This window comes from Chiloscyllium plagiosum, unplaced genomic scaffold (genome assembly GCF_037043375.1).
Source record: "Chiloscyllium plagiosum isolate Xiang-an unplaced genomic scaffold, Cpla_swu_hap1 HiC_scaffold_35, whole genome shotgun sequence".
NCBI classification, from domain to species: Eukaryota; Metazoa; Chordata; class Chondrichthyes; order Orectolobiformes; family Hemiscylliidae; genus Chiloscyllium; species Chiloscyllium plagiosum.
In genome coordinates, this window is record NW_028270173.1 from 62,667,199 (window position 1) to 62,690,457 (window position 23,259).

At 43.2% G+C, this 23,259-nt stretch overlaps 1 protein-coding gene across 1 annotated transcript; it reads left to right on the forward strand.

Moving 5' to 3' along the window:
• Positions 1-11,760: 11,760 nt before the first annotated feature.
• LOC122541592 (uncharacterized) lies at positions 11,761-19,470 on the forward strand. The gene is made up of 2 exons (XM_087979728.1): positions 11,761-11,885; positions 15,627-19,470. Exon 2 carries the CDS (start codon positions 15,712-15,714, stop codon positions 17,044-17,046), a length of 1,335 nt encoding a protein of 444 aa, XP_087835854.1. The 5' UTR covers positions 11,761-11,885; positions 15,627-15,711; the 3' UTR covers positions 17,047-19,470.
• The last annotated feature ends 3,789 nt before the right edge of the window (positions 19,471-23,259 follow it).

The following is a 23,259-nucleotide window of genomic DNA, read 5'->3' on the forward strand; positions in this document are numbered from 1 at the left end:
CCCAGAATATGAAATGAAATTTGAAACAGTGTAAGGAGTACATATCACATCATTATTACATTGACATAAAATGGACTGAGTAGACACGGTGAGGGCCAATAGCTTCACACTGTCAGGAAGAAGGGATCACATTCAGAGAGACACAACCTGAGTGATTTTTTTTTTTTAAATTCATTCACAGGATGAGGATATCACTGGCTAGGCAGCATTTGTTGTCCATCCCTAATTGCCCAGAGGGCTTTAAGAGTCAACCATATTGTTGTGGGTCTGGATTCACATGCAGCCCAGACCAAGTAAGGATGGCAGCTTCCTTCCCTAATGGAGATGAGTGAACCAGTTGGGTTTTCCGACAATCAACAATGGATTCGTGGTCATCCCTAATTCCAGAGTTTTTTTTATTGAATTCAGATTCCACCAACTGGCATGGCAGGTTCAAACCCAGGTCCCTAGAACATTATCTGGGTGTCTGCATTATCAGTTCAGTGATAATACCATTAGGCCATCACATTCCCTGGGTCTGAGAATTTGGAGGCAGCTTGGGAAATTAATGCAGAGGGGAAAGAGATGCTTTTTTTGCTCGTAGTTTGTAAGGTCTTTTTACAGGATAAATTGAAGCCCAGGTTCAATGGCCCAGCACAAAAAGGAAGAGTAACATCACAGGAAAACCGTAAGTTCATTAGATGGTAATAGTTACTAATTTGACTATGTGCAATAGGTTACTTTCAGATTAAAGGTAAATGCTTAGAATCCCTGCAGTATGGAAACAGGCCCAACAAGTCTACACTGACTCCCTTAAGAGCATCAAACCCAGACTCAAACCACTCCTACCCTATTCCCATGGCTAACCCACATATCCCTGAACAGTATGTGCAATTTAGTATGACCAATCTATCTAACCTGCACATCTTTGGACTGTGGGAGGAAACTGGAGCACCCAGAAGAAACCCATGCAGACACGGGGAGAATGTACAAACTCCATACCGACAGGTGCCTGAGACTGGAATTGAACCCAGGTCCCTGTTGCTGTAAGGCAGTAGTGCTAATCATTAAGTCACTATGGGGGTTATATTTGAGGTTATAATTTACAAACTACAAGACCAGTAGGAAAGTTTTAAAAAGCAAATTAAGAACTAAGTCAATAAAATGGAGCTGCAGGGCCCAGCACTGAATTGTATCAATATGATGTAGGAGCTGGTGGTCCACATTGTAGTTCATAGTGACTATCTCTGTTATAGGCATTCATTGCTTGAGGAACTCCGTTCAGAACCGATGAGCTTCGAACATATCAGGGAGGGAGAGAGTTACCTAGATGCTATGTTTCAAGAGGACATCACACCTCGGACGTTAACTACCTCAAATTCAGTCAGTGGTCAGAGGAGAAAGGTATGATTACAAATGAGACAGGTAGAGGGATCCTGGAGACAGTGCTAAAGGAACTTCAGCCCTTGAGTGTGTCTAACAGATGTGAGATTCTTGGTCCTTGTGTAGATGACAGCAGGGGCTGTAGAGAGAATGAGCAAACTGACCAGAACACCATAACACAGGAAGCTACAGAAGGGGAAAGAAAAATGGAAATGTAATTGTGGAGATGGTGGACAGGGGAATCGACGCTGTTCTCTGCGGTCAGGATTAAGAGCTGTGGATAGGGCTTTATAGTAAATCATGGTGCAGGGGTGTGCACGGGTTCCATTGTATTGTATTATGGAAAACGTTAAAGGAGTTGGTGGTGGTGGTAGAAGGGGTTGGAATTCAACAGGGGTTATGAAAGTTTCCACAACAAGTAACAGCACAGAGAGTATGGAAAGGCTCAGGTATTTAATTTTAGGCACAGCAGAGAAAGGACTGAGACTGTTTGACTTAAATTCACCCAATATACAAAACAAAATAAATAAGGTTGTAATGCAGTTTGAAATTGGTGGCTATGTTAGGTCTCATATTTCCCAATGACAGTCCAAGTCACAGGATGGTTTCTGGGGATCTAAAATGTAGCTTTGTTTTCTGTCTCCAGGGCTGGAACTAAACACATTCGAGGACACACATCCTATTGGAGGAACAGGTCGATGGACAAAAGCAGTGGGACCACCTTGTTAATCAGAAATTAAATTAAATCAATAGCAAGAAGTGATATAGAGTCACAACATGTAGAAATAACGTGGGTAGAGTTGAGGAATGATTAAAGCAAAAAAAAACCTGATGGGAGTTTTGTGCAGGTTGTCATTGTGTAATCAGGATGTGGAGCAGAAAATAGAAAAGGCATGTAAAAAAGGCACAGAGACAATGACATGGGGAATTCAATATGCAGGTGCACTGGGAAAATCAGAACAATAGTGGATCTCATGAAAATAAATTCATGGAATGTTGATATGATGCATTTTTGGAGCAGTTTGTAGCAGAATCCACTCGGCAACACACAGTTCTGGATTTGGTGATGTATAATGAGACAAACTTGATTACAGAGCTGAAAGTAAAGGAACCTTCAGCTTGGGGGTAATGACAATAATATAATAGAACTCACTCTGCTGTGTGAGTGGAAGAAGCTGAAATCAGATGTAATGGCAGAGTAAAGTTAACTACAAAGACATGAGGGAGGAGCTGCCAGAATTGATTGGAAGGCAAGTCAAGAGTGTGGTGCCAGAAAAGCACAGCAGGTCAGGCAGCATCCGAGGAGCATAAGCCCTTCCTGATGAAATGCCGATTCTCCTGCTCTTTGGATGCTGCCTGACCTGCTGTGCATTTCTGGCACCACACCCTTGACTATGAATTCTAGCATCCGCAGTCCCCATTTTCACCTCGTTGATTGGAAGGGGAGCCCATCAACGAAGTTGGTGGAGCAGTTTCTTGCAGTAATTTGTGAGGCAAAGGAATGCACATGAGCGTACTCACATGATTGCAGTGAAAGGTTTATAAAGCTTATAAAGGATGAGTTGCATCAGAACTGGAGGGGGAACCAATATCTTGATGGCCAAGTTTCCTATTGCTATAAGGGAGGGTTTAAACTAGATTGGCAGGGAGGTGTGATCTTGAAAAGCAGGGAGGCAAGTGTGAGGCTGGAAGGAAATACAGTAATCAGAAATAGTAAAGTGAAGAGACAGATCAAGCTGAACACGACAGGGAGCAAGCAATGCCTGTTGGATTAAATTGCAACATCTATTTCAATGCAAGAGGGCTGACATGTAAGTCTGATGAACTCAGGGTGTGGATACGTACATGGGACTGGGATGTTGCAGACACTACAGAAACGTAGCTAAGGGAGGGACAGAACTGGCAGCTTAATGTACTAGGGTACAGATGATTTCGGCGGACAGAGGTGGTGTAAAGAACGGAGGGGGAGTTGCATTTTTAATGAAGATGAGTGTCACAGCAGTTATCAGAGATGAAATAACTGAAGAATCATTCAGTGAGGCTTTGTGGGTGGAGTGAAAAAATAAGAAGGGGGTGGTGACATCATTGGGGTTGTACTATAGGCCCTCAAATAGTCAACAGGAGTTAGGTAAAGGAATATGCAAGGAGATTGAGGAGGCTTGTAGGATCAATAGGATTATCATAGCAGGGGTTTTTAATTTTCCTAACATATACTGGGACTGCAGAGCATTAAGAGTTTAAATGGGATGAAATTTCTTAAGTGCATTCAGGGAAGTTTCCTCAAGCAGTTTCCTCAGCACGGAGCAAAACACAACCTACTCTTGGGAAATAGAGCAGGACAAGTGACAGGGGTGACAATGGGGGAGCACTTTAGGACCAGTGACCATAGCTGTATTAATTTTAAAATAGTTATGAAGTGGCACAAAACTGGTCCACAGGTTCAAGTTCTACATTGGGCAAGGTGGATTTTGATGGAATTAGACAGCAGCTTGCAGGGGTTGATTGCAGTAGTTTGTTTGCAGGCAAAGGGACCTCCAGCAAGTGGGAGGCCTTAAAAAGTGAGTTAGCTGGAATTCAAGGTCTACATGTTCCTGTGAGGGTGAAAGGCAAGGTTTGCAGGAATAGGGAACCCTAGATGACAAGAGATTAGATTAGATTACTTACAGTGTGGAAACAGGCCCTTTGGCCCAACAAGTCCACACCGACCCACAACCCACCCATTCCCGTACATTTACCCCTTTACCTAACACTACAGGCAATTTAGCATGGCCAATTCACCTGACCTGCACATCTTTGTGACTGTGGGAGGAAACCGGAGCACCCGGAGGAAACCCACGCAGACACGGGGAGAATGTGCAAACTCCACACAGTCAGTCGCCTGAGTTGGGAATTGAACCCGGGTCTCTGGCGCTGTGAGGCAGCAGTGCTAACCACTGTGCCACCATCATATTGAGGCTTTGATCAGAAAAAGGGAGGAAGTATGGCTCAGGTACAGACAGCTGGGATCAGGGGAATCCTGGAGGTATTTTGGGGATACAGGACTTTACTGAAGAAGGAAATCAGGACGGCAAAAAGGGGACATGAGATAGCCTTGGCTCAGAAGATTAGGGTGAATGCAAAGAGGTTCTTTAAGTATAATAAAGAAAAAAAAACTAGCAAAAGAATAGGACCTGTCAAGGACCAAAGTGGACATGAACTGCAGGAGATGGATGAGGTTCTTAATGAATATTTCTCCTCTGTGTTTACTGTGAAGAAAAACATGAAGACTTGGGAACTTGGGGAAGTTAGTGGTGATATCTTAGGGACAGTCAATATCACAGTGGAGGAGGTGTTGGATTTATTAGAATGTATGAAGGTGGAAAAATCTCCTAGTCCTGACCAGATATATCCGAGAACACTGCAAGAGGTGAGAGAGGAAATTGTGGAGGCCCTGGCTGATAGTTTTGCATCATCATTAGCCACGGGTGTGGTCCCAGAAAGTTGGAGGGTAGTGAATGTTGTGCCATTATTCAAGAAGGGCTGCAAAGAAACACCTGGGAACTAGAGACAGTAAGACATCTGTGGTGGGGAACTTGAGAAGATATAAATGCATTTAGAAAGACAGGGTTTGATTAGAATTAGTCAGCATGGCTTTGTGAGATCATGCCTCACAAGTTTGTGAGAGTTCTCTGATGAATTGACCAGGAAGGTTGAAAAGGACAGGGCGGTAAACATAGTCTATATGGATTTCAGTAAGGCCTTTGATAAGGTTCCACATGGCAGGCTGCTCTGAAGGTTAGATCGCATGGTATCTAGGGTAAGCTGGCAAATTAGATACAAATTGGCTTGATGGTAGGAAGCCGAGGGTAATATTGCAAGGATGCTTGTCAGACTGGAGGCCTGTGACTAGTAGAGTGCCTCAGGGGTCAGCACTGGGCCCATTTCTGTTTGTTATCTAATTAATGAATTGGATGAGAATACACATGGCATGATTAGTAAGTTTGTCGATGACACAAAAATAGGCAGTATCGTGGACAGTGAGGAAGGTGATCGGAATTTGCATCAGGACCTTGATCAGCTAGGGAAGTGGGCCAAGAAATGGCAAATGGAATTTACTACAGATAAATGTGAGGCCTTGCATTTTGGAAAGTGAAATCAAGGTGGGAGTTTCATGGTGAATGGTATGGCCTTAACAAGTGTAGTGGAACAGAGGGACTTTGAGGTTCATGTGCACAGTTCTCTGAAAGTGGATTCACAGGTAGACAGGGCAGTGAAAAAGGCTTTTGGCACACTGGTATCCATCAGTCATTATTTCTAGAAATCAGGACGTTATGTTGCAGTTGTACAGGATGTTGGTGAGGCCATTCTTGGAGTATTGTGTTCAGTTTTGGTCACCTTGCTATTGTGACCACAGGATGTTGCCAGGAGTCAATGGTCTTAGTGATAGGGAGAGATTGTCCAAGCCGGAACGTTTTCTTTGGAGACTGGGAGACTGAGAGAGGGTGTTGTTATAGAAGTGTATAAGCTCATGAGAGGCATGGATAGCGTGAATGCACAGTTTTTTTACCAGGGTGGGGGAATTGAGGACTAGAGGGCATCAGTTTGAGGTTTCGCAGTTTTTTACACATGCGGCGTGGTGGTCGTGCAGGTTGGTGATGTCACTGGGGGCGGAAGTGGCTGCGGCGACGGGGGGCATTCCTGAAGAAGGGCTTATGCCCGAAACGTCGATTCTCCTGTTCCTTGGATGCTGCCTGACCTGCTGCGCTTTTCCAGCAACACATTTTCAGATCAGTTTGAGGTTAGAGGGGAAAGAATAAAAGGGAATCTGAGGGGCAACTTTTTTACACAGAGGGAGGTACACATATGGATTAAGCTGCCAACGGAAGTGGTTAAGATGGGTACATTAACAACATTTAAAAGCCATTTGGACGAATACATGAATAGGAAAGGTTTCGAGGAATATTGGCGAAGCACAGGGAAATGGAGTTAGCGTGGATGGTCATTTTGGTCGGTATGGACCAGTTTGGGTCAAAGGGCCAGTTTCTGTGCTATAAGACTCTATGACTCTAAGTCACCATTCACAGAACCATCTTAGATGCAAAGGTACCAAGGTACAGGATCTGAGGAACAGAGAAAGAAAGGAGTGCCATGCATTGGCTGGGAATCGAACCCTACAAAACTGGTTTATCCAACCACCCGATCTGAAATCAAGTGCCAGTGGTCCTGCTTTCATCTGTCAAAATTGCTCATTACACCAGGATCACCGTGAAGAGAAAAGGTAAACCACAACTTCTCCGCCCCAGAATCAACTGTGTCCTTGTGGAAATTTAGTTCCAGGTGTCAGACCTCGATTTAGACCCTAGCCAGAGGAGTAAGTTTAGATCTAGACTCCTCAGCTCAGGAAGAATATACTGTCCTTGTGGGAATAGCATGTAAATTCCTATGGCTATAAAGGTTAAATGACAAGTCCAGGTTGCACAGACCAAACCTGTATCCCTTTGAAGGTTGAAATTTAAGGAATAATCTAATGAAGGTGTTGATGATGATAAAGCAAACTCATGGTGCTGTTGGAGAGAAATTATTCCTCTGGTAAGAGAGTCCTGAACAACAGGGAGGCCATGAGAATTAGAGCAAGGCTGGTCAGGGGTAACGTCAGCAAACACTTCCTCACAAAATGGGCCCTGGAAATGTGGAGTTCTTTCCCCACAATATCACTGGAGGCTAGGAGTCTATTGAAAATTTAACATCTGCGATCCATAGATTTATTGTTTGGCAAAGGATTAATGGTTGGTCAAGACAGGCAGATAGAGTTAAGATATGGATCATTACTTCAGTTCTACATTCTTAGATCCCTCTCGATTCCCTCTACATCCGTGTTCACTGACTCGCTTAGCTTCCGAGTGTATTTGAAGTGCTTTCTTTGTCCTTCAAGGATCTTCAGCTATTTGACAGAACAGTACTTGATGGGACAAAACATCTGATCAGAGTGGCCATTGAGGGCGGTTTTTAAGAAATGTTATCTAAATGCTTCTTGATCTGGTTTCAAGGAGGATGCCGATGTTTGATTGACGATTCTCATATTGAATCTGGAAGATGTGTTTGAAATATTGTTGATGGAATTTCTCTCGTGCTCCTGTGTATTCACAGTCCAAATGTTTTTGCAGTTGGTGAAAGATAATAACAATTGCTCGTTGCACTCAGACTTCTACCAAGTCTGACTGTTTTTTAAACTGCAAAGGTCCTTTCTATTTGTTTATGGAGAGAGTGGTCCCCTGCAGAACGTTGACAGTGGACAGGAGGATAAAATGTATTTGATGGTGGCATGCTTCATGAGTTGGAAGTGATAGAGGATGATCTTGTGAATTTAGAGACCAGTGAGGTGGAAAGTAAGTACAAAGAGAGTCCCTTATTCTTATCCTGGGAACAACAGGAAGGGGTGGGGGCAGAAGTATGGTAAATAGACATGGCTGAGGGTCCTGTCAAGCATGTGACACACACTGGGTTCCAGAAGGTCCAACAGCTGTGTGAAGGCTTAATTATGGAATGCAGACTCAGAACATTCTGCTCCTACATCAGTGCTTTGTGAAGGCCTTGTCACATCTGAATAGTTTCTCACCTGTATGGATCGCTGGCATTTTAGGAGACTGGGAAGTGTATGTAAACCTTTCACAAACATTGCATCTGAAAGGTTACTCCTCTCCAAGAACCCTCCAGAGATACAAAGGCTTTGAGAAGGATTTCTAGCACATCTCACATGTGGATGTGTCAGCGTGGCTTGAGTGTTGAAGTCAGTATGAGGCCTCAGTGATGTACATTTGCTTCATACTTTCTGTCATAACTGAAGGGCTTCTCCACTGTGAGGATCCGTTGGTGTATGCAGAGGTTGCTTGACCATTCGAATGATTTTACGTAGACCCACATTTGAACAGTTTCTCCCCGTGTTGAAATGTTGGTGTCAGTTGGTTTTTCTGGCTGTGAACAGAGTTTATTGCATATTGTCACATTGGAATGGTTCCTCCCCACTATGAACTTGTTGGTGTATAAACAGAGTTGATGACTGTGATTTGGACTTACTGCACATCTCACACATGAATGATTTTTCCCCGGTGTGAATGCATTGGTGATTCAGCAGTCCTGACATATGCCTCACATCCCTCCTCCTGAAATCCCTTGTGACATGCCTCACATTTAAATGTCTTGGTTTCTCCCCACTGTGAACATTTTGGTATACTACAAGGGTCAATGACTGAGAGAATGATTTGTCACACATCTTGCATATAAATGGATTCTTCCCTCTGTGAAGAATTGACTCGTTCACCAGGCCCAATGAATGTTTAAATGCTTATTGCACACCTCATATTGTCCCTGGTGAGGATGCATTGGTGATTTACACCAACGAATGAGAAAGTCTATAGCCTTAAAACTTGTCTTTAAACATTTAGACTAAAATGCAATGCTGAATTATAGAACACATTTACTGCGTTAGAAAATAGACAGGTAGCAAGGCTCATAAAAAGGGGGGAACTTAAGGAATGCAGAAGATAAGGACACCTAGGCTCACCAAATGATAACAGAATGCTGTAAGGAAATTAAGAACATTTGCCTTAGCATCAGTGAATCTGTGTAAACAGAAACACCAAGTGATAACACTCACAGCTATTCCCTTGTGAAATTAATGGCGTTCAGGATGAAGGGCTCATGCCTGAAATGTCGATTTTCCTGTATCTCAGATGCTGCCTGACCTGCTGTGCTTTTCCAGCATCACACTTTCCACTCTGATCTCCAGCATCTGCAGTCCTCACTTTCTTCCAGTCAATTTTAACCTGGCTGCGAAGCATCTTCCAAGGCTGCCTACCTTGAAGAAGTTCTCCTCCTCTCTCTACAAGGATTCCTGATGAAGGGCTCATGCCCTAAACGTTGATTCTCCTGCTCCTCGGATGCTGCCTGACCTGCTGTGCTTTTCCACCATCACACTCTTGACTCCTACCATTAACTGTATAAGTGCTGCCTGGTTTGCCTTACCAAAGTGCAATACTTCACATTTATTGAAACTAAACTTCATCTGACACTCCTCAGACCATTGGCCCATCTGATTAAGTTCCTGTTGTACTCTGAGATAATCTTCTTCACTGTCCACTACATCACTTATTTTCATGTCATCTGCAAATGACTAACTATGCCTCCTATATTCTCATCTAAATTATTTATATAAATGACAAAAAGCCGTGGACCCAGCACCGATCCTTGTGGCACACCGTTGGTGACATGTGTCAAGTCCAGTAAGCAACCCTCCACCACCACCCTCTGTCTCCTAATTTCAAGCCAATTTTGTATCCAATTGGCTAGCTCCCCCGGCTCCCATGTGATCTAACGTGGCTAACCAGTCTACCATGGGGTAGATTGTAAAAACACTTTGCTGAAGTTTATACTGCCTTCACCAATCTTTGTTGCCTCATCAAAAAAAACTCAATTAAGTTAGTGAGACATGATTTCCAAAGTCAGTGTCTCATTCTGCAATTTTTTCACTTGCATAGGTTAGAAAGGCCAAAGAATATGTTATACACAGGCAGAAATACAGATTCATCAATCAGAGAAAGCAATAAAGCAAATAAAACATCAGCACTGAGATCTATTCTTTGAGAAATAACATTTAAAACGCAATGTTAAACGTGGTTAGATAAAACGCAAAGCACTGGACATAGTTCTCAATTTAAATAAGAACTTCCAGAAAATGGAGAAGATTCCAGCATCACTAATAAGGATGCAATTGAGAACTGAGAGATTGTAATTATCAGGAAAGACTGAACAGGCCAACATTCTTTCCAACTCAATCATTAAGTCCAGAAGGTTGTAAAGTGCCTAGTCTGGCAAGATGAGATGTTGTTCCGCCAGTTTGCACTGTGATTTGCTGGAGCATTGAAGCATGCTGAGGATGGACAAGTGGGAATGTGAGCAGGGTACTGTGTTAAAATGACGGACTACAGAAACGTCAGGGTCATGCTTACACACAGACCAGAGGTGTTCTGTAAATTGGTCACCCAGTCTGCATTTGGTTTCTCCAATTAAGAGTTGGCCACACTGGGTGCAGCGAATACAATACACAATATTGGAAGAGGTACAGGTGAAATGCCGCTTCACCTGGAAAGGCTGTTTAGGCCCTTGGATAGTGAGCAGAGAGGATGTGAAAGGGCAAGTGTTGCACCTCTGTGATTACATGCAAGTTGCCATGGGTAGAGGGGAGGGTGTTAGTGGTGAATGAATGGATTAGGGTGTCCCAGAGCAAATGATCCCTGCAAAATGCAGACAGGGCAAGTGAGGGGAAGATGTGTTTGGTGGTGATGGTGTTCTGCTGGAGTTGTCTGAAATGGCGGAGAATGATCCTTTGAATGTGGAGGCTGGTGGGATGAAAAGTGAGGACAAAGTGGAGCCCAATCAGGCTGTTGTGAGTGATGGGAATAGGCAAGGCTGGAAGCATGGGTGATAGATTTGATGAAGTTGAGGGCTCTGTCAACCACAGTGGATGGGAAAACCAAGGTTATGGAGGAAGCAAGCCAGTCAGCAGTGCTATTCTGGAAGGTGTCATCGTCAAAACAGATACGACATAGGCAAAGGAACTGGGAGAATGCGATGGAATCTTTGCAGGAAGTGGGCTGTGAAGAATTGTAGCGAAAGTCAGTGGCTTTGCAGTGGATGGCAGTGGACAGATAGGTCAAGGAAAGGAATGAAAGTCTCAGAAATGGACAAAGTGAAAGGTACAGAGGGTGAAAATTGGAGGCAAAATCAGCAATTTCTTAAAGGTCCTGACTCCCACGGTTGGACCGAAAGGTCTGTTACCATGCTGTATGAACCTGCGACTGGATTATAAAATGTTCGTCCTGTAGTTCCATTCATTTCATGGGGTCCCAGTATGGCTCTCCTTCGGAACTCCTTCATCCGAGACTGCATATCCCACGCTGATGTGGTCAGTTTGAAATCCTGTCGGAATGAAGAAGACTTTCCCGCACGAGAAATCTGCCAAACACTTAACCACGGGGACTGAGACAGCATCTGCAATAAGTGAGGTTTTATTCAGATGGGACAGTGACAAGTTTAAATCCCCACCTGATCTGCTGCTCAAAGTCACCTCCACTTCCCCGGTCAGTTTCCCAAGTTTCAGGAAACTCATGTTGCCCCAGAAATATTTGGATTGACTGTGAGAGACGTCAATCAGAGAGCCCACCCACTCTGCCCATTGTCTCCTCTTCCTCTTCCAGAGCTGGTTCACTTCCTATAGGGACTGAAAACCAAGTGAGGAGATGGTGAGTGAAGGAGCAGCTTTTATACAAATTGTATCCCATAATATCCACACCAATCTTCAGGCAGACTGACTATCCTGTGGGTAATCAGGGGTGGAAATGTCCCTTATGCTGTGTGAGAAGATCCAGTTAAGAGAGCTTTTTTTTTACTGAACTGATTGAAGTTGTGTGTTAGATACTGAGTGTGTTTGTTAGAAGCATTTCCGTTCTGACGTCCAACCTGAGTGACTCATTCCTGAATATGAGAAGGTGATGTATAATTATCTGGGAGGTGCAGAATATATGAGGATTCTTACTGATTTTCTATTGTTGAAGTGGGTTGGGGGTGGGGAACGGGGGAATGTGGTGTGTGTGTGTGCTCAGTATATATAGGGTGCTGGTTATTATCTTGTGGACTTGGAATGATCAGTTTTCTTAGTTTTGGGAGATAGATGTTTTTTCTCTTTCCAAACAAAGACATGCATTTACACAAGAGGTTTTTACAACAACCAGCTGTCCTAAAGTTCTTTACGCCAGTGAAGTACTTTTGATATGTGTTCACTGTTGTGTGTAGGAAAGATGGCAATGTGTGCACAGCAATCTCTTGGAAATAGTAGTAATGTGATAATAACCAGATAATCTGTTGAATTTTGGTGTTGATTGAGAGATTGTCTTTGGTCAGGACACTAGGCATAATTACATCTTTGCTCTTCAAAAGTGGGATTTCACCTCATACTTCCTCCAATCCCCATCACCACTCCACAGAGGGTGCAGAAGTGGCCTTATTTGAGACCTCTTCTGAAAGATGGTTCCTGTGAAGTTGCGGCTGTGCTTAATCCCTTTTGTGCCAGACTAATCTATGATTGTCTCTGATTCTCTGTCACTATCTCTGACTCTTTACTGTAATTTCCTGATGTTGGTCATGAACAGAGACACTCTGCACAGGAAGAGGTGCAAGGTCCACTCACAGAAGAAAAGGCTGACACCCTATCTCAGTACATCTACTGCTCTCATCCCTACCATTGTAGGCTCTGGACTCAACTATTCCAATCCTCTCCTGGCAGGAATCATATCTTGCTCCGTGCACCTGAGCTCCTCCAAAACTCTGCTCCACAGGCCCTAAGCCCCACCAAGACTCATTCCCAACCACCCCTGTGTTTGCCGATCTGCATTGGCTCCAGGTCAAGCAGCACCTTAACTTTAGAATTACAAAGAACAAAGAAAATGTACAGCCCAGGAACAGGCCCTTCGGCCTGAGCTGATCCAAATCTACTGTCTAAACCTGTTGCCGAATTCCTAAGCATCTGTATCCTTCTGCTCCCCACCTATTCATGCCTCTGTCCGGTGCACCTTAAATGAATCTACCGTGCCTGCCTCTACCATCTCTGCTGGTAATGCGTTCCAAATGCCCATCACCCTCTGTGTGAAGTACTTGCCGTGTGTATCCCCCTTAAACTTGCCACCTCTCACATTGAAAGCGTAACCTCTCGTTATTGAATCCTTCACCTTGGGAAAAAGCTTGTCTCTATCCACCCTGTCTATACCCTTCATGATTTTGTAAACCTCAATCAGGTCCCCCCTCAATCTCCTTTTTTCTCATGAAAATAAACCTAACCTACTCAACCTCTCTTCATAGCTAACACCTTCCATACCAGGCAACATCCTCGTAAACCTTCTCTGCACCCTCTCCAAAGCGTCCACATCCTTTTGGTAATGTGGCGACCAGAACTGTACACAGTATTGTAAATGTGGCCGAACCAATGTCTTGTACAATTTTAACATGACTTGCCAGGTCTTATAATCAATACCCCGTCCAATGAAGGCAGGCATACTATATGCCTTCTTGACCAAACTATCCATCTGTGCAGCAACCTTCAGGGTACAATGGACCTGCACTCCCAGATCTCTCTGCCCATCAACTTTTCCCAAGGCTCTTCTTTGTCTGAATCCCTCCGTGGTAGTTATATCTCATAGTTTTTAATGAGAATATGAGGCTGGGGTTAGGTTCAGGCAACCTTTATTATGATCTACACATAAGTTACAGCATATCAAAAAGGTGCGCAAAAAGTTTCTAAGTAGCTTATTTTATACGGTTTAAGCTTAAAGAGTGCATATCCTCCCACACCTTTGTTTATATTGGTCAGCAGCCCTTTGTAACTAGCCTTAAGCCGAAGGAAGTACTGCCACACTCAGCAACTTCATTATATACATACAGGACAACCCCCATATCCAGGAATCATTTTCCACTTACCCATAGTTTACCACGGCCAGAACATATTAAAGGGAATGTTCCAGCACCAGGCTGCCGGGAAGGTAAATTTCCCATTTAAACAAATGGGTTTGCTCCTATCTGCGGTTTTGGGCTTCCACAGTAGGTCCTGAAACGTAACCCCCACAGGTACGGGGGAGCGACTGTACTGTATTCAAGTAAATTCCTTCCCAAGCATTTGCCAGATACATATATTTTATTAAACAAATTACAAAACAGTTTACAAAAAACATTGACAGCTGTACACAAAAGACAGCAGTTTTACAAGGGAGAGGAGCAGCAAAGCTAGGCCCCGAACCCTACCGTTCAACCATTTTACAGGGAGAGGAGGACAAACCTCAAATCCCAGTTCGACATATAACAAGACAGTGACAATGACATTTGTACATTAGACAATACCGTTACATACAAAAAGTGCAGACAATACAGACCCAGCAAGCCCCCGCCCCTCCCACCTTCCGACCACTCTAAGGCAGCCCGCCCCTACCCATCTTCCGGTTCTCGGTCCACCCCATGCCCCTTCCAGTTCTCGGTCCGCCCTGACACACCTTTCGACCACCTCTAGGACAGCCCGCCCCGGTACCCGCCCAGGGTGACAGCAGTCAGCATTTGCCAGATACATCATGTTAACTGCCAATTAATTAGATACTTGCCGATCACTTAAGAACCTTTTAAATTCCTTATTAACCTCATTACGGGAAATACACAAAAAATTGATTTTTGCTAATTGTTATAAGTTCCAACAAAGTTATGTGGCCATACCTAATGTTAGAATTCTTTAGCTAACAAGTTGTGAATGGATTGATTAAATAATTCAAGGAGTGATTTGTGTGAAATGTTTTTAGCTGTGTCTTGTGAGTGAATAACTGCAGCTGACCTTGAGTCTACAGAGTTGCACTTCTACTTGTGAAGACAACATTAAGCAAATATTTTCTTAACTACTGTCAGCCATGTTCTGCTGCATTAGCCATGGGCAGCCGTTGGCCATTTTATGCTGCTCAGTCATAGGCAGCCCAAACAATGACTTTGCACCTCTCCATTGTTGTAATTTTCATAGCCATACCTGGAGATACACTAATTGAAATGTCTTTCTACACATTCTTTAGGATTTTACCTGAAAGTGTCAGCCTTTCCCAAAATGCTTTCACCTGGATTTGGTAGCTTTCCTGAATGCCGCAGCTGATTGCTGAATTTGGTATATCTGAGTGAATGCAGTGTGTTTAATTTCCCAGGATAAACCCGAATACTTCAGCTGTACTGAGCAATATTTTCTGTACCTTCTTAAATTCCTGTCCAGGATGTTTTCTTCAAATCATTTTGGAAAATAAAGGGAGAAATTGCAAAATCTCAGATGAATTAATATTTCTTCTGAGTTTTTTTTGTATTAAACAAATACTCGAAAGATAAATCTGATCTTCACTAGCTTGCCATGAGCTCACAGCTAACTGACAGCCTGTTTTATACTTAGCCAAACAGTGTTTTCCATTGTCGTCATGTGCCTGAGATGATGCAGTCTGGGCAAAGGGAAGAGAGTAGCCACATTGTCTGCTGCTGGTCATTTTCTAGTGTTCCTGCTAGAAACAGAGAGTGAGGAAAAAGATAGGACTTGCATCTGATTTCCCACAAAAAAGGAACAGCAGCGTGGCACACAATATGGAACAATATCTAACTCAGGTGTCGGTCCTTTAACAGGGATAGAAAAGGAGGTGGAGGAAATCATGTTTATTTTTCCTGTTTTACAGAAGGATTGCACTGGACTACAATACAGAGAGGATAGACACCAAACATGGATCTTGATCTTCACCCAAGGAACAACTAAATGGTGACATGGAAGGCCTTAATTGCGAGGTGTCAAACCAGGTTTGCACAGAGTCATTAATGCTCTTGAATGACCAACACATTCACCGACATTTGTTCAGATGTGAAAAGTCATTCTCAACATCACGGTACCTCCACATACACCAATGCCCTCACACAGGAGACAAACCATTTAACTGCAAGGTGTGTAACGAATCGTTCTCAAAGTCATCATCCCTTACCAGATGTCAATGTGTTGACACAAGGGAGAAACCATTCACGTGCAAGATGTGTGACAAATCATTTACACACTCATCAATCCTTCATGCACACCAACGTGTTCACACCGGAGAGAAACCATTTACATGTGAGGTGTGTGATAAATCATTCTCTGAGTTATCAACTCTCCGCCTACATCATAGCATTCACACAGGGCTAAAACCATTCACATGTGTGGTGTGCAACAAATCATTCTCCCATTCATGGACCCTCCGTGATCACCAACGCACTCACACAGGGGAGAAACCATTCAAGTGCAAGGTGTGCAACAAGTCATTCTCGAGGTCATCTTCCATCCGTGTTCACCAACGTGTTCACACTGGGGAGAAACCGTTCACTTGTAAAGTGTGTAACAAATCATTTGCACAGTCATCAACCCTCCATGCACACCAACGCACTCACACAGGAGAGAAACCAGTCAAGTGTGAGGTGTGCAATAAATCCTTTTCACAATTAGGAGGCCTCCTGGTCCATCAGAAGATCCACACAGGGGAGAAACCCTTCAAGTGTGAGGTTTGTGATAAAGCTTTTGTGACATCTTCGAGCCTCCTAATACACCAGATGATTCACACTGGAGAGAAACCCTTTCGATGTGAAGTTTGTCAAATGGCTTTCATCCAATTCTCTGATCTCCTGAGGCACCAGAGAATTCATACAGGAGAAAAACCGTTCAAATGTGACATGTGTGATCGTGCCTTCACACAGTTATCAATCCTACGTGCCCACCAACGCATTCATACAGGAGAGAAACCCTTCAAGTGTGAGGTATGTGGCCGAGCCTTCACACAGTCATCAACGCTTGTGGAACACCGACGCATTCACACAGGTGAAAAACCATTTCCATGTAAAGTGTGTGACAAATCCTTCTCAAGGTCATCATCCCTCCTTCTGCACCAGAGGATTCATACAGGGGAGAAACCTTTCAAATGTGAGGTGTGTAACCGAGCCTTCACACAGTCGTCAACTCTTGTAGAACACCAACGTATTCATACGGGAGAGAAACCATTTTCATGTAAAGTGTGTCACAAATCGTTCTCAAGGTCATCAACTCTCCTTCTGCATCAGAAAATTCACAAAGGAGAGTGACCATTCAGGTGTCACGTCCTTCACAAAGCTTTAGCTTAACCCACTTTTTCATTCTGCTGAAAAAGATCCATTCTGAGAAGAAAGCATTCATGTAGGAAGTGTGTATCAATAGGTCCCTGAACACAAACACAATCATTTCAGCTCCTCATCCATTCCTCACGTGGTCTCAAGGTCAGGTTACCTGCTTCTGTTGCAATGAATAGACAGACACAAGATTGGAAAAACACAGCAAGCCAGGCAATATCAGGAGGCGAAGTCATCGTTTTGGATGTAACCCTTCTTCAGAACTGAGCTGTGTGTTTAGGAAAAGGTGAGGACTGCAGATGCTGGAGATCAGAGTCAAGAGTGTGGTGCTGGAAAAGCACAGGTCAGGCAGCATCCAAGGAGCAGGAAAATCGATGTTTTGGGACATTTCAGGTTCCTGATGAAGGGCTTATGCATAAAATGTCAATTCTCCTGCTCCTCGGATGTTGTCTGTTTGTGTTGTTCACCCAGTAGTGCTCAAACAGGGGGAGCTATTATTCCAAAGCACTGTCAGTCTCAGCAGGGACTGTCTTAAACCTCTCCCACCATCAGTTTAATTATTTTAAGAAGGTCAATTTAATCTTTGACCAGATTACCAAACACCTCCAGAAGATGACATCTATATATATAGAATCTCCTGTATGATGAGATTAGATTACTTACAGTGTGGAAACAGGCCCTTCGGCTCAACAAGTCCACACCGATCCTCCAAAGAGCAACCCACCCAGACCCATTCCCCTACATTTATCCCTTCACCTAACACTATGGGCAATTTAGCATGGCCAATTCACCTAACCTGCACATTTTTGGATTATGCGAGGAAACCGGAGCACCTGGAGGAAACCCACGCAGATACGAGGAGAATGTGCAAACTCCACACAGACAGTTGCCTGAGGCAACTCAACTTCCTTTCAGTACAGCATCAGGTACAAGTCATACCCCACTCTGAGCAAGAAGACAATCAGATCCTCAGTGGTTAGAAAGGCTTCAGCCTCTGATCGACCAGTACAAACACCTGGGGGAAGGGGCAGCCTATCAATGTTCACATTCTGTCCTTCAGGTTAGTACCTTATGAAAGACAACAGCCTACATTTATAGAGCAATGTCTGTATTGAAACTGCCTGATGGACAGAACAGTCCAGATCCTAACCACTCACCGTATGAAATATTTTTGCTCATGTCAGCATTGTCTCAATTGCAGCCTTTCATGAGTCGGACCATTTCCTCAATGTCTGCTCTATTCAGACCCCTCATGGTTTCGAAAACCTCGATCAAATCTCCTCTTAGCCTGCTCTTCTCCAATGAGAACAGAACTCTCATCACCAATTTAGCCTTGTAATTGAAGTTCCTCATTCCTGGAATCATTCTGGTGAATCTTTACTGCACCTTCTTTAATATCTTCATCTTGCCTGAGGAGTGGTGCCTAGAACAAGAAGCAGCACTCCAGCTGAGGCCAAGCCAGACAAACCATCACTTCGGTTAGGATTCAGAGCCCAATACTGGTTGGGGAGTGAGATCCATTCAGGTTTCTGCAGTACAGTAGCGCCTCGACTTACAAACTTAATCCGTTCCAGGACCCGGTTCGCGAACCGAAAAGTTCACGAACTGAATCAATTTTTCCCATTGTTCGAATAGCGTAAGAATGCTTGGACGTAGCAACGAATACTGTTCACAGCGCACGTGCCAAAGGCGAACTGAATGAGATCACGCAGGGCCCGAGAACTTTTGCATTCAACAAGCAGGTAGCAAAGCAGAACAATGAAACTACGTGGTCGCACACAGGCTTTTTGTGTTCGTACCTTGAATTTTGTACGTACGTTGAAGCAAACTTTTACATACAATCCTGTTCGTAAAACAATTTGTTCGTGAACGGGATCGTTCGTATGTCGAGGCGCTACTGTACTTGATTTCTTGATACACATCCAAAACCAACCGCTGACTAGTCCGGCTTCAATTTTGATGCTGTGGCCTCTGTATTTGTAAAGTGAGCAAGCTCTCTGTAATAAGTATGGGATAGAATCAGATTCAAGTTGATGTAAATTCTAGATTAATCCTCATCAGATGATGAGTGTTTGATAAATATCATGGGGAATATTTGTATTGTTTTGTCTGGGAGGACTACTATCCTGAGTATAGTGAGGGAGTGGGTGTGCATCTCTACAGATCTGAGTTCCTTTAGCTATCATACCTCGATGTAATAACAGTGTGATATGTTCATCTTGCACTCTGCCAAGATCCATTTTATGATCTGGGAAAGACCTTCAGACATTTAAAAATCTTTTTGTTGTTTTGGTTCATTCAAATCTTGGGAAGCGAATTTTATTTCTCTGTCTGCTAATGTATCAATCTCCTGTGTAGATTCATGATTCACAATAAATTTGATTATTGTTTTAAATTTGATTATTATTTAATACAAACAATTTGATTTGACACCATTATCTGTTGCTATTCATTGAACCACTTAGGTGACTGAAACAGATTATGTTGGTCACTGTCACTGTACGCTAATGTTCTTTCTTTATTGGTCTTTATGATTTATAGTTTATGAAGTATGATGTTTCCCTTTTAAAACAACTTTATTTGTATGTGAACTTTCACAAATACAGGCAATCTTACAGCTGTCTACAGTGAATGACAAGCTTTTCAAAGTATAATAACTATTATAATGTAAAAATAACACCAGCCATTTCATCCAGGGTTCTAATCCTACTGGGGAGCATGAATACTGAAAAAGAAATTCCAAAACTCCATGTTTAATTGACAGCTTCACAACATATCATTTCACATTGTTGAACAAGGACAAACATTATTGTTCATTAAAAAAAGAACAAGTACTATTACACTATAATTTCTTACTCTCCCCCCCCCCCCAAACAGTTACCTACATATCACAAGAATTTTCAGAGTTCATTCATTTCTTCAGGTTGCCTTCTCAACTTCCAGGCTAACTCTGCTGACGGTGTTCTGCCACAAGGTTCTCTGAGGACCACTATGGATTTCTTCCTCTAGCTTCAAACGAGGCTTCAAACAATACTATTCCCTTACATTATCCCAACTGAGCATTGTTAGAAACAAGTTTAATAAAATTAGACGAGTCCACCAAAACTGGAAACAAGACAATTTATTCTTCGATCTTGCAAGAAAAGGCATCAAATGCAGAAGCAAATGAGCAATGAACATTCAAACTAGTACACAGTTATACTTTTGAGCTGCATGAGGTCCCCTCTTCTGATTCCTACATTACCCAATCAACTTTATTCTCTGACTAACTTGCGATCCGCTCTTATTATTTCCCCCCTTCTCCAAGTGGGCGACCCTTCCCTCTGTAAGTGCTGACATAAGGAAGGTTTTGCTAAACTTGGATCTTGATGTTCCTTTCACTTTATCTGTTTGCTTGTAACATCTTCCATTGTTCATAGGTACATTCCATTCCTGAATATACATTTTAACAATGTGTCTTTTCTTGCCTAGTTTATGTGTTTCAGCTATCTCAGCTATTTTGCTGAGACTAAATTATTTAAACTATCATGATGAAAGAAATTATTTACTAGAATAATTATGCACTAAAGTTAGTACCCTAGTGCTTGCTGATTTAATCATTGTCTGCATTGACTCAATTTATCAGCACTATACATAAGCTTATTATCACTACCTTTTTGCGAATACAACACACTTCCCCATTTCTTACAACTCCTCCATTTCTTTTCTTTTATCATTTGTTGTTTTTGCAATTTTATTTTTCGCCCTCTTTTCACTCTAAGGTGCAGAGGTTCACAATCTTGCCATTTCTGCCCTGTTAAGTCTGCCCTTTTCCAAACTCTAGGAGTAATCTGCTACTCTCTCTTTCTTGTGCACGCGCTGTTGTCATGACCAACATTGATTGTTGTCCTCCTAAAGACATTACCAACTTACTCATTATCCACTTTAACATGTTAAATCATATCATTAGACTTCCTATTAACAGTAATACATAAATGCCTAAATTAACTAGCCACTTTCCCCAACCAGTCAGTCCCCAGTCACCCCATCCCCATCCCTTATTTTTTCAAAGTTCATCCCCAATTTCTCTTATATTCTTTATCTTTTTCTTTACTATTTCTTCCTTATCTTCCACTGTGGAAGAGGTGTCTGGGATGAAGGTGCAGCATTCCTTACCAATCAGAGCACAGGTTCCCCCTTTTTCAGCCAAGAGATAGTCTAAAGCCATTCGATTCTGTAAAGCTGTTAGTCTTGTAGCAATCATTTCAGTGGTTATGGCCGATTGGACTGAGTTTCTTCCATTGCGTCGACGGTATCATCAATTAACTTCTCAAGGGCAACCGCCAGTTTCTGTATTTCTACCCCTGCCCCTGCAGTGCCGTAGTTTGGGAATAGTGTCCACAACAGACAGTCTCCTTCAGAGACCTCTCAGGCCTTACGTCTTATTCTCCCCTCCTTTCTCAGGTTGTGCTCATGTTTTTCTAATCGGAGGTGAGGAACTATATAAGCGAGGTAACAGCAGCCACTCCAGCCTTTCTGACTTTGAGGCAGTGTTTCATCAACACCATAACATGCATGCATTCCTATACATTCGGTCACACGAATGCATTCTTCCCCGGGAACAAATGGACAGGCCCTCATGCCGGACACCCAAAACTCCAAGGCCATCGATAGCACCCTGGGTTTTCGGGGCTGGTCTAGGGAACCATCCAGCAAAGTTATATTCACCCCTGTCAGAACTCCACTTTGTATCATTTGAGCCAGAGTCAAATTGTTGTACATCATACACTTCTCTTTTGGTGAGCAGTATTACTGAGGTGGGGATCCCAGATTCGCCATGGTGTGGGACCTCTGCACAGACCCAACAGTCGGCAAGTCCCTTTTGTTCAGCATAATTTTGGCATACTGAAGTGAAGTGATTTTTCCCGCCTCCTTGAACAGTTAGTACTACTAACATTACAATGCTATACCAGTACCCGGCCATCTCTGATCCCTGCCTACCGTCCTGTCTATCTGTCTTAATCTTTTAGGCACTAGGGAGAGCTGAGTCCATGCAGCCCTTACAGTTAATAACAATATACATCATCAAACATTAAAAGAGTCTTTTGTCTCAGTTCATTCCTTCTTTCTCAGCTTAACTTTCAGAGGGTTGTCTGTAGGATGAGCGTGCCACTCCGCCGATGGGGCGTTCACAGGACCTTTAACGTGAGTGTGATGACTCCACCCTTTCTCAGCAGTCCAGATAGCTGTCTCAGTAGTCAGGAGAGTTAGGAATGGCCCCTCCCAGCTCGGGTGACATCCAGCGCCCATCTGCTGTCTTTGCAGCTCCTAAATCTTTTAGTCCCTTTTCCTCCTTTGCAGTAAACAATGGGGCACCCTGAAGATCTGGAATTGTAGATATTAGGGAGTATATCACTGCTCCTTGTGAATTCAGGGTCGCTTCTTTAGCTACCTCATCGGCCAATTTATTTCTTCTTACTTCCGGTTCATTCCCCTTCTGATGTCCGTTTATATGAACTATCGCCATTTCTCTCGGGAGTAACAGGGATTCCAGCACTTGTTTTATCAATTCCTCATGAGCTAGTTCTTTTTCTCTGCTATTTATCAGTCCTCTTTCTTGCCAAATTTTTCCGAAGATATGTACCACTCCAAACGCATATTTGGAGTCTGTATATACCGTTCCTTTTTTTTTGTTTTCTAAGGTTCTGAGAGCTCTTTCTAGGGCATAGAGTTCACAAATTTGGGCTAACCAGCCGTTAGGCAGTCTTTCAGCCCGATAAGGCTTCCCTCTGTCCCACCTACTTGTGCCTTTTACCCTCAATATCCGGGAGGACCCATCGATAAGCAACCAAGCTCACGCATGCAACGGTACGTCTCTTAAGTCCATCCGCACTTTAGTCTGATATTCAGTAATATCAAGGCAGTCATGTTCTGGTTTGCCAAGGGCCACCCCCCTCTCCCCACCACAGAAATGCAGCTGGATTCAAGCAACTGTCTGTGACTAACACAAGGTCCTCCTGTTCTTTTAAGATTGTTTCATATTTCAAGATCCTACAGTCTGTGAGCCATTGTCCTGCTTTCTGATTTAGTATGGTCCGTACCTGATGTGGGGTGCTCACTATTAAGACTCCCCCAAAAGTAAGTTTCCGACTCTCCTCTACCAATAAGGCTGTTGCTGTCACTGCCTACACACACTCTGGCCAGTAATGT